General features: G+C 43.4%; 1 protein-coding gene across 2 annotated transcripts in view; it reads right to left on the reverse strand.

Annotated features, from left to right (window-relative positions):
* Window positions 1–17,100, reverse strand: part of NPR3 (natriuretic peptide receptor 3) — a 105,276-nt gene that overhangs the window by 35,775 nt on the left and 52,401 nt on the right. For both annotated transcript variants that reach the window (XM_073681451.1, XM_073681443.1), the window contains exons 4-5: window positions 8,155–8,290; window positions 4,223–4,317 (exon numbers count right to left, since the gene is read on the reverse strand). In XM_073681451.1, coding sequence (XP_073537552.1) covers window positions 4,223–4,317; window positions 8,155–8,290 — 231 coding nt within the window. The remainder of the gene's footprint in view (window positions 1–4,222; window positions 4,318–8,154; window positions 8,291–17,100) is intronic.

The following is a 17,100-nucleotide window of genomic DNA, read 5'->3' on the forward strand; positions in this document are numbered from 1 at the left end:
AGCAGTCAGAGTGTCCAGGCGAGAATTGACATTCCGCAGGTGACCCAGGATGGACTCCTGTTGGGACCTCTGACGGGACAGTTCATGACACAGGTCCGAGAGCGAGGGAGCTTGGGTGCCACCGGGTTCCATGGCCCGAGCAAACTGTAACGGGTCTGGGAGGCGGAACCTCTGAGCTACTATACAAGGGGGCGGTCCTTGTAAGGGAGCGGGTGGCGACCAGGGAAGACGGGCAGGAAGTCACAGCAGGTGACCGGGACAGTCTCTGAGTGAACGGGCTGGAGGTCACGGCAAGTGACCGGGGCAGTCTCTGGATGAACGGGCAGATGGTCACGGCAAGTGACCGGGGCAGTCTCTGAATGAACGGGCAGATGGTCACGGCAAGTGACCGGGGCAGTCTCTGAATGAACGGGCAGATGGTCACGGCAAGTGACCGGGGCAGTCTCTGGATGAACGGGCAGATGGTCACGGCAAGTGACCGGGGCAGTCTCTGCGTAAAGGGTTGGTACGAACTGTGGCGGCTGATGATAGACGTGAGCTCCCAGGTGAGCAGGCGAGAGTCTCTGGATGAACGGGTGGTCACAGCATGTGACGGCGGAGCCTCCAGGAAGACCAACAGACAGGCGGCAGATGAGTGCTCCCAGGTGAGCGGGCAGAAGTCTCTGGACAGGCGGGTGGTCACAGCACGTGACGGCAGAGCCTCCAGGTAGGCTAGCAGACAGGCAGCAGATGAGCGCTCCCAGGTGAGCGGGCAGGAGTCACTGGACAGGCAGGTGGTCACAGCACGTGACGGCGGAGCCTCCAGGTAGGCTAGCAGGCAGGTAGCAGATGTGTGCTCCCAGGTGAGCAGGCAAGCTGGTCCATAGACAGACTGACAGGAGTTGGAAGGCAGACCGTCGGACCTCAGGCAAGCAGGCAGGTGGCTGAAGTGCGCTCCCAGGTGAGCGGACAGGCTGGTCCTTAGACAGACTGACAGGAGTAGTAAGGCAGACCGTCGGACCTCAGACTAGCAGGCAGGTAGCAGATAATCAGGCAGGAATAAGACAGCAAGCTGGCAGGAATCTGGCAGGTATCTGGCAGGTAACTGGCAACGGGACCTGAGGGCTGAAGCAGAGTAGTGAACAGTGCAACAACATTGCTCGGGCACCTCCATTTTGGAGGAGGTGCCTTATATATGGTGAAGTCCTCCGGCCATTGGCCGGGGACTCCTTAGGACGGCGCGCGCGGCCCCTTTAAGAGGGAGGGAGAGCGCGCGCGCCCTAAGCACAGTGGCCGGGAAGGAGCGCGCGCTGCCAGCAGAGCGGGAGGAGGACGCCGGGCACGGAGCAGAGAGGTGAGGGGAACAGCGTCCCTGCCTAGCAGAGGGCAGGGACGCCGGCGCTACAGATAGCGTGCTACATAATAGGTTGGTATACAAAATGAGAATGATGGGGCTGGGGGAAGATGTCTGCAAGTGGGTAGCTAACTGGCTAAAGGATAGAAGGCAGAGGGTGGTTATAAATGGAATATTCTCAGATTGGGTAAGCGTCACTAGTGGGGTACCACAGGGGTCTGTACTAGGCCCAATGTTATTTAATATCTTTATTAACGACATAGTCAACGGGATAAATAGTAAAATATCAATATTTGCAGATGACACAAAGTTATGTAAAACAATTAATACAAAAGAGGACAGTGCAGACCTACAGAGGGATTTGGATAAGCTGGGTAGGTGGAGCATTAAATGGCAAATGAGGTTTAACGAGGAGAAATGTAAGGTCATACATATGGGAAGGAAAAATGGAAGTCACCAGTACTCACTGAATGGGAAATCATTGGGGAATTCAGAGATGGAGAAGGACTTGGGCATCTTGATTGATAGCAAACTAAATTGGAGTGCCCAAAGTCAGGCCACTGCTGTAAGGGCAAACAGGGTAATGGGATGTATCAGAAGAGGTATAGCTGCAAAGGAGGAGAACATTGTTCTTCCACTGTACAAAGCACTGGTCAGACCACACTTGGAATACTGTGCTCAGTTATGGGCCCCAATATATAGAAAGGATATAAATGAGCTTGAAAAGGTACAAAGGAGGGCAACAAAATTAATAAAGGGAATGGAGGGACTGCAATACCCAGAGAGGTTGGCAAAACTAGGACTATTCAGCCTGGAAAACAGAAGGTTGAGGGGGGACATAATAAATGTGTACAAATATGTTAGGGGACAGTATAGAGACCTTGCCCGGGATTTGTTCAAAAGGAGGGATATTACGGTAACAAGAGGGCATTCACTAAGACTGGAAGAGAAAAGGTTTCAGCACCAGCATAGGAAGGGGTTCTTTACGGTAAGAGCAGTGAGAATATGGAATTCACTGAGTGAGGAGACGGTAATGTCAGATTCACTACACCAGTTCAAGCGGGGACTGGATGCATTTCTAGATACCAGGCAGATTTCAGCATATACTTAAAAATAAAATAAAATAGTAGGTTGATACAGGGATTTATTCTGACTGCTGGTTTCAGAGTCGGGAGGGAATTTTTCCTCAGGTGAAGATTGGCTAAATCATTTGGGGTTTTTGCCTCCTCTGGATCAACTTTAGCAATTACAGAACTAACAGGTCGAACTTGATGGACGCAAGTCTTTATTCGGCTTTACAAACTATGTTACTATGTTACTATACAGTATAATGGGCCACACATAGTCCTCCATACAGTATAATGGCCCCACATAATCCTCCATACAGAATAATGGGCCCCACATAGTCCTCCATACAGAATAATGGGCCTCACATAGTCCTCCATACAGAATAATGGGCTCCACATCCATACAGAATAATGGCCTCCACATAATCATCCATACAGTATAATGGGCCTTACATAGTCCTCTATACAGTATAATGGCCCCACATAGTCCTCAATACAGTATAATGGGCCCCACATAGTCCTCCATACAGAATAATGGCCCCACATAGTCCCCCATATAGAATAATGGGCCCCACATAGTCCTCCATACAGTATAATGGGCCCCACATAGTCCTCCATACAGTATAATGGGCCCACATAGTCCTCCATACAGAATAATGGACCCCACATAGTCCTCCATACAGAATAATGGCCACACATAGTCCTCCATACAGTATAATGGGCCCACATAGTCCTCCATACAGTATAATGGCCCCACATGGTCCTCCATACAGTATAATTGCCCCACATAGTCCTCCATACAGAATAATGGCCACACATAGTCCTCCATACAGAATAATGGCCCCACATAGAGGTGGTGGCTCTGGTGACGAGGGCCAAATAAAACAACCCTGTGGGCCAGATTTGGCCCACGGGCCAGAGTTTGGTATATATGGTCTACGATATCCACAGGAGGCTAAACACTCTTATCTGAGGAGGTACTAAACTTAAGGAGCGCACTGTCCTCTACTGCGCTTCAATCCCTACATTTCCTCCCCATCATTTATATAAATGACTTGCCCAGAATTAAACATGTCTGCTCTTCCAGAAACAATGCCTATTGAAGTGAATGGGGCTGAGCTGCAATACCACACACAGCCTGCGGATAGGCGAGGCGCTGTTTCAGGAAAAAAGTAGAGTTAATTGGGTAGAAAGGCAAAATAAGCAATTGTAAGTACACGGTGCTATATAATATGAGGACTGCAGTATAATAAGAGGATAAAAACTTTGATTGGAGTGTTTTTTTAAGAATGTGCCCCTTGGGTCTTAAAGTGGAAGGAGATGTGGTTCGATGTTGGGGTAAAATGTGGTCCCTTCTAAGGACTCGTATGGAGAGGCTGTATGTTTTGGGGTTCGAAATATGCAAGAAAGTAAAAAGCATCCATCCATCCCCAGGGATCTGCTCGCTCACCGCCGTGTAGTCTGCGTCTCTATCTAATCCATCCCGCGCTGCAGTTGTTCTTTACAATCTATGGCGCTATCTGCTCTATATCTGAGAAAACCATGATCAGGCACAAGAGGAATTCGGTGCGGATCCCACATTGTATATAAACAGCTTACATCATGGCATTTTTGTAAAAGAACTAAAAAGAGCTGCTCTAATCTCCACTAAATAAGCTAAAATTCTGGCAAACGCACAGATGGCGCTCAGAACAATGCAAGAACGCTGGTGCAGACACACTGCTTGGTCTCCAGGCAAAAAGTTAGCGGTCGAGCAGATGTATAATAAAGATCCAAGAAAACGATGTCTGGCAGAGTCCTGTAAGAGGAGACTACATCCTACCTCCTGAATACCAGCTTCAAGATCAGTCATCCCAATCACCGAGAAGTCCCCGTATCGGTCACCGTTGGCGTCGATGGACACTTCTCCAGCGATACCTGCAGAGAGGAAATCATGGAATTAGGACATGAGCTCCTCTACCCCAAAAGTCAGAATGCAGCTCTGGAGTATATTACAGGATGTAACTCAGGATCAGTAATGTAATGTATGTACACAGTGACTGCACCAGCAGAATAGTGAGTGCAGCTCTGGAGTATAATACAGGATGTAACTCAGGATCAGTAATGTAATGTATGTACACAGTGACTGCACCAGCAGAATAGTGAGTGCAGCTCTGGAGTATAATACAGGATGTAACTCAGGATCAGTACAGGATCAGTAATGTAATGTATGTACACAGTGACTGCACCAACAGAATAGTGAGTGCAGCTCTGGAGTATAATACAGGATGTAACTCAGGATCAGTACAGGATAGGTAATGTAATGTATGTACATAGTGACTCCACCAGCAGAATAGTGAGTGCAGCTCTGGGGTATAATTCAGGATGTAACTCAGGATCAGTAATGTAATGTATGTACACGGTGACTGCACCAGCAGAATAGTGAGTGCAGCTCTGGAGTATAATACAGGATGTAACTCCGGATCAGTACAGGATCAGTAATGTAATGTATGTACACAGTGACTCCACCAGCAGAATAGTGAGTGCAGCTCTGGAGTATAATACAGGATGTAACTCAGGATCAGTAATGTAATGTATGTACACAGTGACTGCACCAGCAGAATAGTGAGTGCAGCTCGGGAGTATAATACAGGATGTAACTCAGGATCAGAAATGTAATGTATGTACACAGTTACTGCACCCGCACAATAGTGAGTGCAGCTCTGGAGTATAATACAGGGTGTAACTCAGGATCAGTACAGGATCAGTAATGTAATGTATGTACACAGTGACTGCACCAGCAGAATAATGAGTGCAGCTCTGGGGTATAATACAGGAGGTAACTCAGGATCAGTAATGTAATGTATGTACACAGTGACTGCACCAGCAGAATAGTGAGTGCTGCTCTGGGGTATAATTCAGGATGTAACTCAGGATCAGTAATGTAATGTATGTACACGGTGACTGCACCAACAGAATAGTGAGTGCAGCTCTGGAGTATAATACAGGATGTAACTCAGGATCAGTACAGGATAGGTAATGTAATGTATGTACATAGTGACTCCACCAGCAGAATAGTGAATGCAGCTCTGGATGTAACTCAGGATCAATACAGGGTAAAGTAATATATGTAAAAGAGACTAATAATGTCATGTAGATTTTTTTTTTATAAACTTTTACAATAAATGATGATCCTTTACATTAAAAGGACATTTTTTCCTAACATCTAAATGGCAGATTGGAAATTAAAGTGCTTGTTTTCTTAACTCTAACATGCTTGTGGGGAAGTATCCAAATCTCCAGCTCAACATGATTGATTTTAATGAACTCCAGGGAGGCTAAGAAAATCCTTCTCTTGTCTAGATAAAAATATTATTCTTTGAAAGAAAAAAGCCAGAAATTCAAATGGATCTATAATTTAAGAAAACATGCACTTAACGCACAATATTAGATTTTTACCTTTGAGATTTTTCCTAATCACACTTTAAACAGATGTTTAAAAAAAAGAAAAAGAAAAAAACAAGTTCAGAAAGAAACTACTGCAAATATTTCCAAAAGAGTCAGTATCAGCAGAAGCCTTAGGAATATTCCAGCAATGATTCATACCAGATTCTTCCATCCTGATGCATCTTATTTCTTCTTTGTGGACATTTTGAGTTTTTTACAAGTTTGTAGCAAAATGCATGTTTTGTTACAAATACATGAAACTTATTGTAAGAATCCAACTTGTGGATATCATTTCTGACCACATTATTAAAGTTCTACATCTCTGTGACAATCTCGCCTCTGGTGCCATTAGGCATCCATGTCTTTGGTGCCAATCGACAACTCGTCCTCTGTGAACTATAAATATACAACTCATCAAGGACACCCCTCCTGACGAAGCCGCAAAGCAAGGCGGTGAAACGCGCATCAAGGCATTTCTTAGTTGGCTCTATACTGACTCTGCAGAGATGAGTACAGATATAGTCACACTGATTGTTTGACACTCTTTTTACTAAGTTTATACAGTGGATTAGCTATCACTAGTTATTTAATAGGATACATATACTATCTAGTGGTGCTGCAGAAGTAACATACTTAGAATATATGAGTGGTATGTATAATTAGTGCCCATAGTATAACCCTATATTGGTGGTGCTGCCAATAATAATAGTTCTATCTGATACTTGTATATATGATATTGTCCTGGGAGTCTGGTGTAGTGTGTGCCATACATGTTGTTCTGTTTCTGTTTATGTGTTATACATTTTTTATACTATGTGGTGTGACCAATTTTTTTATATAATATTTGTCTAAAAAAAAATCATGTAATTTTATCCCATATACTCTGATTGTGTCTTTGATGAGTTCCTCCTGATATGCCTGGACAACCCCACTCTTCATCTAGTCCCTGTGGTGCACCTGTATTCTTGCCTGTGGTGCACCTTGGTATTCCTTCCTGCCTGTGGTGCACCTGGGTATTCCTTCCTGCCTGTGGTGCACCTGGGTATTCCTTCCTGCCTGTGGTGCACCTGGGTATTCCTTCCTGCCTGTGGTGCACCTGGTTATTCTCGCCTGTGGTGCACATGATCAACCCCAGATTTGGTGCCACTGCATCTAACAAACTCATCACCGTTGGACTGGACATCCTCGACTCGTGTGCCAGAGGGCATCATCACCTCTGTTCCTATTGAGACTTCCCTGCCTTTGGTGCCACTGGGCGTCCTTCTCTCTGGTGCCATTGCATCTAGCAAACCCAGCACCGTGGCACTGGACATCATGGCACTTTGCATTCTCAATTCAAGTGCCTCTCGCCATCCTCATCTCTGGTGCCTCAGGCCATGCATGCCCACGGTGCCACTGTCTCTAGTAATCTCAGGACCATGGCAATGGATAACCTCCCCTCTATTGCCTCTATCCATGACCTTTTATATTATGTCTATGAATGCATTTTCATCATATTTACGTCTCTGGAGACTTTTGCCTGTATGCGGGCATGGAGCGATGGAGGCACCCAGTGTACGCAGTAGAGATTAGACGTGTCCTGAGATAAGAAGCTTTCTATATCCGGGATGTGAGCTCCACACACCGGTGTATTACAACAGATCTCGGTGACGCTTGTCCAGCATTCTCCTAATAGCAAAAAGTCCCCAAATGCTTCAAGCTCCCACCCAGGGGCCGACATTAGGAAAGGCCGGATCTCCTGGATTACACAATTGGGGACCTAGGAAACCTTAGATTTCAAGCAAAGGTTGATTTCTCGATTTTTTCCCCTGACTTTCCCTCCAAATAATAAAAGTAAAAAATGTAAAGTGCGAGACGTCAGTGTTTTCATGACTGCCCTTTTTGAAAAGACATTAAAAATGTCAGTTTGAGACAAATTTCTAGAATTCCTTGAAACATTTTCCAAATTGTCTCACTGATAGAATCTGACCCGGAGGAGACGCTATAAGACAGGCCCGTACTGTTGTACATATCTGCCCATTTTTGGGGGGCAGATGGAGCAGAGCTGAATTGGTAATTTTAACAATTTACTTGTACAAATTGATAATTTAGTATTGTATCTGAGTCCCATCATCATGGTACATGGATGACTAAAGGCAAAGGGTCTCATTCTTCCACAGATGATGGGTTCCAAGGCCACTGCAGAGACGCTGATATCCCCCGGCTGCCCTTCTCTATATGGACATTATAGTTTCCCTATAGATTACTACAGATGCTATAATGTCGGAAGAAGGTTTATGGTAAAACCAATGACAGAAGAAAAACATCAGGTTACTTCATGAATTCTACCTTCATACGTTCTGTTCCACATCCGCTGCACAAGTTTCTCTCCATCCCTTTTGCTAAAACCACTCCGCACCAGTTCATGTAATGCCAGGGCGTAAAGAATGATGGCATCATGGAAACCTTCCACAAACATGTTGACCTGGAATAGAAGATGGTAACGGTGAGCAAAATCTTATAGAGGTCCTCCAACTACATCTAAAGGGAAAGTTTCATTAGAACATGAGATATTGAAAGTGAACTCGTGATTTAAGGTACCCGTCACATGTACATGAGGAATAACACTGTTTTTGGCCATTATATGGATCGCATCCTGCATTTTGCATCAGTTTTCCCCTTTGCAGGCTCCATCTCTAATTTCAATTGTCTCTGAGCTGGTGGGTGGAGACTCGCTGCTATGATGTTTCCCATACAACTCAGAAGTAGGAGCAAAGAGGATATTATATAGCAGTACTGAGCAATGTAGCTGTGAATCCAGTACTGGGTTGAAAATAATACACTCACTAGAAAGCTTCAGAAAGATCTGTCATGCTACATGCAATCTCCATCTGCTCCTCCCATCTCCTCAAGCTCTCCTTTCCATAGACTTCAATAGGCAGTTGTAATCTGATCTCTCAGTGGGCTGCCAGTCTATCTTAAAGACAAAATATAAGTCTCCCATACACAGCACACACAGAAATGAAAGATTCCTGCTCTCCTGTCTCTATGCAGTACTTGTTCAGAAGTAGCAACACAGAGGATATTATACAGCAGTAGTGAGCAATGCAGCTGTGAATCCAGTGAGGAATAACACTGTTTTTGACCATTATATGGCTCGCATCCTGCATTTTGCATCAGTTTTACCCTTTGCAGGCTCCATCTCTAATTTCAATTGTCTCTGAGCTGGTGGGTGGAGACTCGCTGCTATGATGTCTCCCATACAACTCAGAAGTAGGAGCAAAGAGGATATTATATAGCAGTACTGAGCAATGCAGCTGTGCATCCAGTACTGGGTTGAAAATAATACACTCACTAGAAAGCTTCAGAAAGATCTGTCTTGCTACCTGCATTCTCCATCTGCTCCTCCCTCTCCTTACCTTAGACTTCAATAGGCAGCTGTAATCTGATCTCTCAGTGGGCTGTCAGTCTGTCTTAAAAACATATTACATGTTTCCCATACACAGCACACACATAAGATAGCGGTTCCTGCTTTTCAAATGGAAGAAAAACTTATCCAGCTGAAATCAGTTTTTTTTTGCCAGAGAAAAAAGTTGAGTCTGCATAACTTTTTGGTCAACAGGTTGCTGCTACATCCATTCTAAGGGATGATTACTACTGGACATGTGAACACAGCCTTATATTCTGTTGGACTACTGATTTATGCAAGGTTTGTTGGAACAATAATTTTCATTTAAATCAGGTTTTATTAATAAACTTATTCTTCAAAATGTTTTTTATTGGTTTTTCATGACACCTATATACATCCTAAGCAGATACAATCATTCTCCTTATTCATCCATTTTTTTCCGTGTAATGATGGCTCCCACTTGATGATTGCCGATTCTGGATCCTGCTCAATGTAATATCTTCGGACCAAGCAAGAATCAGACGGACGGCTCTGCACAATCGCATTCTTCTCAATGCTGCCAAGAAAACACTTCAACATCCTCCAGACATCTCATTTTAAGCAACTGACAAGAGATCCTAAAACACCAGAACACGCCAACAGAAGAACAGAACAGATCATGGAAACTTGAGTGACCGGTGATTGACACTGACTTATGTGATACTCCCCAGAACACATCTCCGGGGGAGTCACCAATTCACCCACATTCCTACATTCCAGTTTCTTATGACTGATGTAGCACCATAGGGTGTTTCACCCGTTTTTCCCTTTTTCTTAAATAGTAAATTTGCCTGGTCGTGCAGTAATGCAGATTGGCCAAATCTGAGAAAATTGGGGACAACAAGGGGAGTCCTGTTTGGCCACCAACACCCTTCTTTCCCAGGAAAAGTTCATGAAGTCAACTTCTTTCTAGAAGCCCTATAGAGGGGTGAGCCCAACTTCAGAAGCCCTCTATTCAATAACAAGACCCAGACGCCTTATCCCCAGCATTACATGGTCTAGCAATTGAATAGTCAGCATGCAATACTATTAGAGTCCGAAAAAGGCTTGATGTAATTATAAGAGGGCCCGGCTGATCATTATTATTATTATTTATTATTATATCACTTTTTTATGGTCGACCTTTTATCCAATTTCCTTAGAAACTTCCCCAGAAGTAAAAAAAAATGATAACAGAATTAGAGATTCTTAAAATGTTGCATTTATCTCTGATACATTGTGTTCCTAGACATCCTCTCCAGATGTTCGCTTCCTTGAGTAAATAAATGCCCCCCTACATATCGCCTCGTATTGTCATCGCCATGTGCTGAGCGCATTCAGTGCAGCTAAACACACGTCACGCGCGCTGGCACCGGACCAGTACTAGCAATAGGAGCCGCCGTACATGACACACGCACATGGTGGAGGAAATGATAAAGATAGGACATAATGGTGGAGCGCAGCTGGAGAGAGGAGACAAGTGTTATCTGCTCTAAAAGGGGCCGAATAGTATACATGAACCAGTCATCTCTAAGTGCTACAAAGTGGACAATCTCTAATTCTGCTATTATTACAATGTATGTATATTATCATACAGCATACACAACACACATTGCATTACTTTCTTCTCTTTTACCTTTTCTTTCCTTTTTTCCACCATTTTCATTCACTTTTTTTCACTTTTTCCACTTGTTAGCAGCTTTTTCTCTTAATTTACTTTTACACGTTTTCCTTTTTCCACTTCCCCTCTCCTTTTACTTTTTCATCTCCCTCTTAATCCACCCCCACCTAAACTTTTTGCTCTCTTATTCCCTCTTCTTTTTATTCTTCTTTTGCTCTTCTTTCCTATCTTCCTCTGTTCCCTTTTCTCTTTCTCATTCGTCCTCTCTCCTCTTCATCTACCCTTTCTTTTTTCCCAAAAACTTTACACTTCCATTTTCTTTCTTCTTCCCCCCTACACCATAGCCCTCTTCATCTACGCTTTTACTCTCTTCCTCCAATCTCTTCCCCTCTTCCACTATCCATTTACATCTTTTCTTTCCCCTCTTTCTCTCATCCTTACCTTCTTTCCATTCCTCTTTTTTATTATCTGCACCTTTACTCTCTTCCTCTCCCTTCCTGCCATACCACTTTACCCTCCCATTTTCCTCTTCTGTATACTCTCTTTCTCTACACCATTAGCCTTGTCTGCTCCCCTCTTACACTATTTCTCTTCACATCTCTTTCATTCTCTATTCCTTGACTCCCCTCATCTCCCATTATTCTACCCTGTTACGCACATCCCCTCCCTCCTTACAATCTTTTTCCCTCTTTCACATTCTCTCCTCCTTTCCTCACCTTCTCTTCTAATTATCTTCTACCCTCTCCCCCTCATCCTCTCCCTCATTTCACACTTTATCTTCTCCTCCTCTTTTCCTTTACTCTCTTCTTCTCCCATTCTTCTTCTACCCTTTTACGTATCCTTTCATGCTCAGTTCTCTATTCCTTCCCTTCTCTTTCCATTCCTTTCCCTCTTCTTCCTTTTTTTCTTTTAATCTTTTCTCCCCTCTTTTTCATCTTTTCTCTTCCTTTGTTTTCCCCATGATTTATAACAGAGCAGCATTTCCCATATTCCAGGCTTCTTACCTATACATTTGCCAAACTTTAAATCTCATGAATTGATCATTTTTAGTACATTCTTTCATCAACTTTCCAAACCTCAAAAACTTACTGATGGGTTATCTGGTTTACCATGAAATTAGCAAATGTGTGTCGTAGGAAAGCATTATATTATATTATATTATATATACTATGTGTTTGGGAGGAAAGCATTATATTGTGAGCCCCACTGAGGACAAGTACGGAGTTCTGCCTTTGTGGACGACTACTTTAGGCGCACATGATGAGGTATAACTGACCCTTAAAGGATTTAATGTCATTTCAATATTGTCAATAGGATTACATAACACAAAGCTTCTTTCCATTGAATAATCTCTAATAATCGCATAGAGTCGGGTATTACCAGGTATTAGGAATATGTTGCTACATGTTCCAAATATTATTTCCAAGGAAAGTTTATTTTAAAGCGATAGTCACACATTTCTGCCATTCCAGCCCCGGACACTGAACGAGCTTGAGGGTATACATCATAGAATGGCAATGGTTTCTCTGCAGGTAATCCCTGTTTTATCTGATGCAGATCTCCCAGTTCTCTGAATGCTGAGCTCGGTATAGTCCCGCCCCCACACAACTGATTGGCAGATTTCTGCCTATGCACAGTGTACACAGAAATCTGCCAATCAGTGGTGGGATCGGGGTTGGACTTCCTTCCTTCCTGGCAGGAGGTTTACTTTTCCTCTAGTGATAATCTCCAGCTGATAAAACAAGGATTTTATCAAAACTACAGTAATCAGCTCAGTAAGTGACACAAAGCTGGAGTCAGGGTCTCTGTCTCTACATCACACTGCTCTCAGATTAGGTGGCAAAACCCAGGTGACAGATTCCTTTTCAGAACTCCAATTTGTCACATGCAAGCAAAAACCTTGATAGGCTGCAACTTCTATCGCAACCATAGAGTGGCCACTAATAGGTAAATACAGCATAAACATCTCCAGAGTATCACATAATCATGTTTTGTTTTTTCAAGATGCAAGTAATCTCATACACCACACATCTCGGGATAAGATACACCAAGAAAAAAGTAAGGAAGGACACCTCTATATGATCTAGAACATAAAAGTATTTCATGGCTTCTACTTGCTTTTACTAGGCAGCTTTTAGCTTCTACTTGCTTTTACTAGGCAGCTTTTAGCTTCTTCTTGCTTTTACTAGGCAGCTTTTAGCTTCTACTTGATTTTATTAGGCAGCTTTTGCTCATAGAGGAGTTTAACATACCTCCTCCAGGATGCCTACATGCCTTAGAAGGTTATAAGGAACTGGTGTCCTCATGAGACAACCCGTTTGACCCTTGTTAAACAAATATAGCATATACAGTTAGACTTAAATTTTTGTACAGCACTGTACATCTCCTCGTCAAAGTCTCCCTCTCAGTACACAAATATCATGCCTCTCACATTCTTTCTCTATGATCTCAGTTGCCAGAGGGCGATGGAGCTAGTGGTCACCTGGAAAGAAAGTCAAGCGGTTACTGAAGAACTGCACCCTGCAAAATACACTATTGTGGGTGCAAACGTTCTTCAAAGTTACATCCAAACACTGTATGTCTATGCCGTTACCCCATACGGGGTGGGGATTTTATGCCTTGGTTCCACGTTGCTTTTAATTTACCAAACATTTTTTGCTTGGCATTTTCCCACGAATAAGTCAGCAGTCAAAATATCAGCCACTTCACAGGGATACGGGGTTAATGACTTTGTAACATCATGGGAAATGCCATGAGATGTCTTATCCCGGGTATGCTTATGATCACCAGACCAGGATATGTCTGCTCACTGCAATCTGTATGGACACTGATGGTAAAGAGAACCGTTCCCCAATATTTATTACTTCCCTGGACGGTATCCAGCTATATATGGAGCACATGGAGACTTTTCAATGTCTGGTCAAAAATCTGGACTCATTGCATCTAGAATGTAAATGCCCTACAATATACAATTCTCTGTGAGAATGTGCTTAATCTTGCAATGGGACCCTAACACAAAGGGAAAGGGGGCAGCTGGTCCTGAACACAACGGGTAATGCCACCCTTCCAAGGGATGATAAAGGTGTATAGGTGAAATAGGGGCTGTGTTATGCTTCATGACAGAGCAGAGAGATGGGGCATACTGACCAATGCCCTGAGACCTAGGCAGCCTGGACTTCAGACTGATACACTGTAGCAAGTTACCAGAGAGATTTCTACAGCTGCTACTATATATTTCTTTGTTTCCATTCAGAGACAGTGACCCTGTACATGTATAGTCCTGCTCTCAGCTGATACAACTCTAACCAGTGTAGACAATGCTCTAGGAGCTAAACATCAGCAGCTGCACAGATCTCTTGCTGGTTTGATACAATGTATCAATCTGGAGTCTGGGCTGCTTAGCTCACAGAGCATTGTCTACACTGAATAGACAGGATTTTTTTTTTTTTTTTAACGGCCTTTGGTTCGATCTCAAGCCATGGCTACTTGATGGATAAACGCTCTGTAGAAAGATTGATCTTGTGGAAGTCTAGATAGGTCCACCAGGGTCTTCTCCGCCATTATCTTGATAGTATCAAGCCATCGGGTTGCTGGTCTTCCTCTTCGCCTTGTTCCTTCTATTCTTCCGACCACAATATCCTTCTCCAGTGATCGCTCTCTTCGTATGATTGTGTCCACAAGTCGTAGCTTGGTGATACTTGATTCCAGTGACATGTCTGGCTTTATTTGTTCCACAATTGGTTTGTTCTTCTTGCCATCCATGGTATTGATAACATCCTTCTCCAGCACCACATTTCGAAGGCGTCAGTTTTTCTTCTGTCTTGTGTCTTTATCATCCAGGCTTCACATCCGCATATTATTACAGAAAAGACCAGAGTATGTACGAGCTGTGTCTTCGTCACCAGTTAAATGTTCCTCGATTTGAAGACCTTGTCCAGTGAATTCATTGTTGATTTGCCCGTAGCTATTCTCCTATTGACTTCCATTGTTGTTGCTGCATCTAGAGTGCTCGATGATCCAAGTAGGTTGACGTCCTTTACAACTTCCATTTCATCATCGTCCATCTCAAATGTTTCCCGGTCGCACCTGGCAGTGGTCAATATCTGTGTCTTCTTTGTGTTGAGTAGAAGTCCCATGTTGGAGCTTTCCATCTTGACGATCAGTAATACGTTCTTCATTCCATCTACGCTTGTTGCTATCCATCAATACATATTATTGATCAGTACAGGATTACTGCCTCTGAATAGAAAGGGTATGGACTCCTACCTTAATACTAGAGTCTTTTTAAGTAGCAGAAAGTCTTTAAGTCCCCTAAGACACCAGGACCTGAGTGTGACTCCTAAGTAAGAACTACCTATAACTTCACGCAGAAATAAAGATTATGGTGCCAAATTGTGGATTCGCATGACAGAGATCTGTAAATTTGCCCACGGGCATAAATATTTTCGTAATGTGCACCAGTACAAAAACATGAAAACATGTTACATTATTTCAATATTTCCACTCTATGGGGGCCAAGAAGGAAAAAGATAAAAGACTTTGCTTCTCCTTTCTAACACGGCTTCTTAATCATCCCAAGATGTTCCAGTGTGATCCTTCTGCAGCCTTGTTTGATCCTACAATGATACTCACTACGAGCGTAGCCTAAACCCAAGGCAGAGCCGTTACCGGTGGGATCAGTGTAATTCCCCGCAGCCCGACTTACGCGCTCTTAATGAACATCTCTTCTCCATATCTCGGCTCTATTGTTTACTCAAGAGTCAAAAATGAAAGTTTTCCTGACACTTAACTTAAAAATTCTACATTGCAGAAATTCGTCTACGATAAGTACGTTGCCTGCCTTCTGCTTTCTGTGGATGATGTCTCTGACTCGAGCCCGCCACAACAATTTCCCAATTTGGATGCACTAATAGAAAATTACAAAAATGAAGAATATGGAAAGTCCCAATCGATCAGCTGTAACTTCCTAGCGAACAAAGTGTTTTGTCTTTCTGCAACTTCATCGCAGGTAAACTAAAGAATTACAACATTAAAATGAACGAGGTATCCATGTAATGCTCAAACAAGCTAGGTCCTCCAGAGGAAGAAAGGGAATCTGTCAGCAGGATTTTGCTATGCAACCTGAAAGCAGTATAATGTAGGTGCAGAGACCCTCATTCCAGCGACGTGTCACTTACTAGGATATGTGTTGCTGCTTCAATGAAATCAGTGTTTTATCAGCTGGAGAGTATCACTACAGGACTAGGTGTCTCGTGCCTCCAGGTCCAACCACGCCCCCACCACTGATTGGCAGCTTTCTGCCTATGCACAGTGTACACAGAAATCCACCAATCAGGGATGTGGGCGGGGTTATACACAGCTCAGCATTCCGAGCTCTGCTCATGCTGCTATCAGATTACATCTCAAAAAACGGCTGACAGATTCCCTTTAATAATTCTTCTTTAAAGGGGCTGTCTTAACATGATAAATTATTAAGATTGGAAAATGCTTGTAAAACAAGCTACTTAGTAATTGACTTTTTATTCACAATCTTTAGGAAGGAGTTTTAATTTTACGGTTTACTTCTTGTTGCCTAGGTTACTGGCCACCTCTGATGTTTATTTGTGGTGGCCGATCTCCTAGGCAAGGAGTGCTGGGCTTACAAGATCCATCTAGTCTCTTTTTTTCATAGCATATTCAGAAGGGGAACAAATGTCCCCCATTCTGGTAATCGGGAGGGGGTCGTAGCAGTTGGACCACCAACCAATCTAGAAATTATCATCTATCCTGTGAATCAGTGATTACTGAAAGGTTTATTCCATCAAGAAGAAGTTCAGTAGGAAGAGCAGCTGTGGAGAAAAACTGCAGCTCCAAGAAAGGAAACCCGTTGCTACCCTTGGGCAGAAATCAGCTTTAAAGATTGGATAGGACCAGAAAAAGCAGCCCTCTTGTCCATTTGTTGTATCTGGTATTGCAATACATAAATGAATGGGGCTGAGCTGCAATACTAGTCGCAGCCAGTGCATGAGAGTGGCACTGTTTGCTCTTTATAATTTCACGACTTATATAGTTTGGTGACTTTTTACAAAGGGAAATGTTCTTTCATGTAAAGATGTAAAGCTCCTGGCGGTGGGACTGGAGCACATAAGAGTCGTGCTCGGTGTCACCATCATCCCCCCTGCTGCCCAGCACACTTGGGTCACTGAATCTTACTTAAGCCTTTGTCATTTGGTTTAGCGGCTGAAATAATTTTTCTCCCTACAGAGTT

Source organism: Phyllobates terribilis, unplaced genomic scaffold (assembly GCF_046119375.1).
Source record: "Phyllobates terribilis strain yellow unplaced genomic scaffold, ASM4611937v1 Scaffold_1__5_contigs__length_1240528914, whole genome shotgun sequence".
In the NCBI taxonomy this organism is placed as follows: Eukaryota; Metazoa; Chordata; class Amphibia; order Anura; family Dendrobatidae; genus Phyllobates; species Phyllobates terribilis.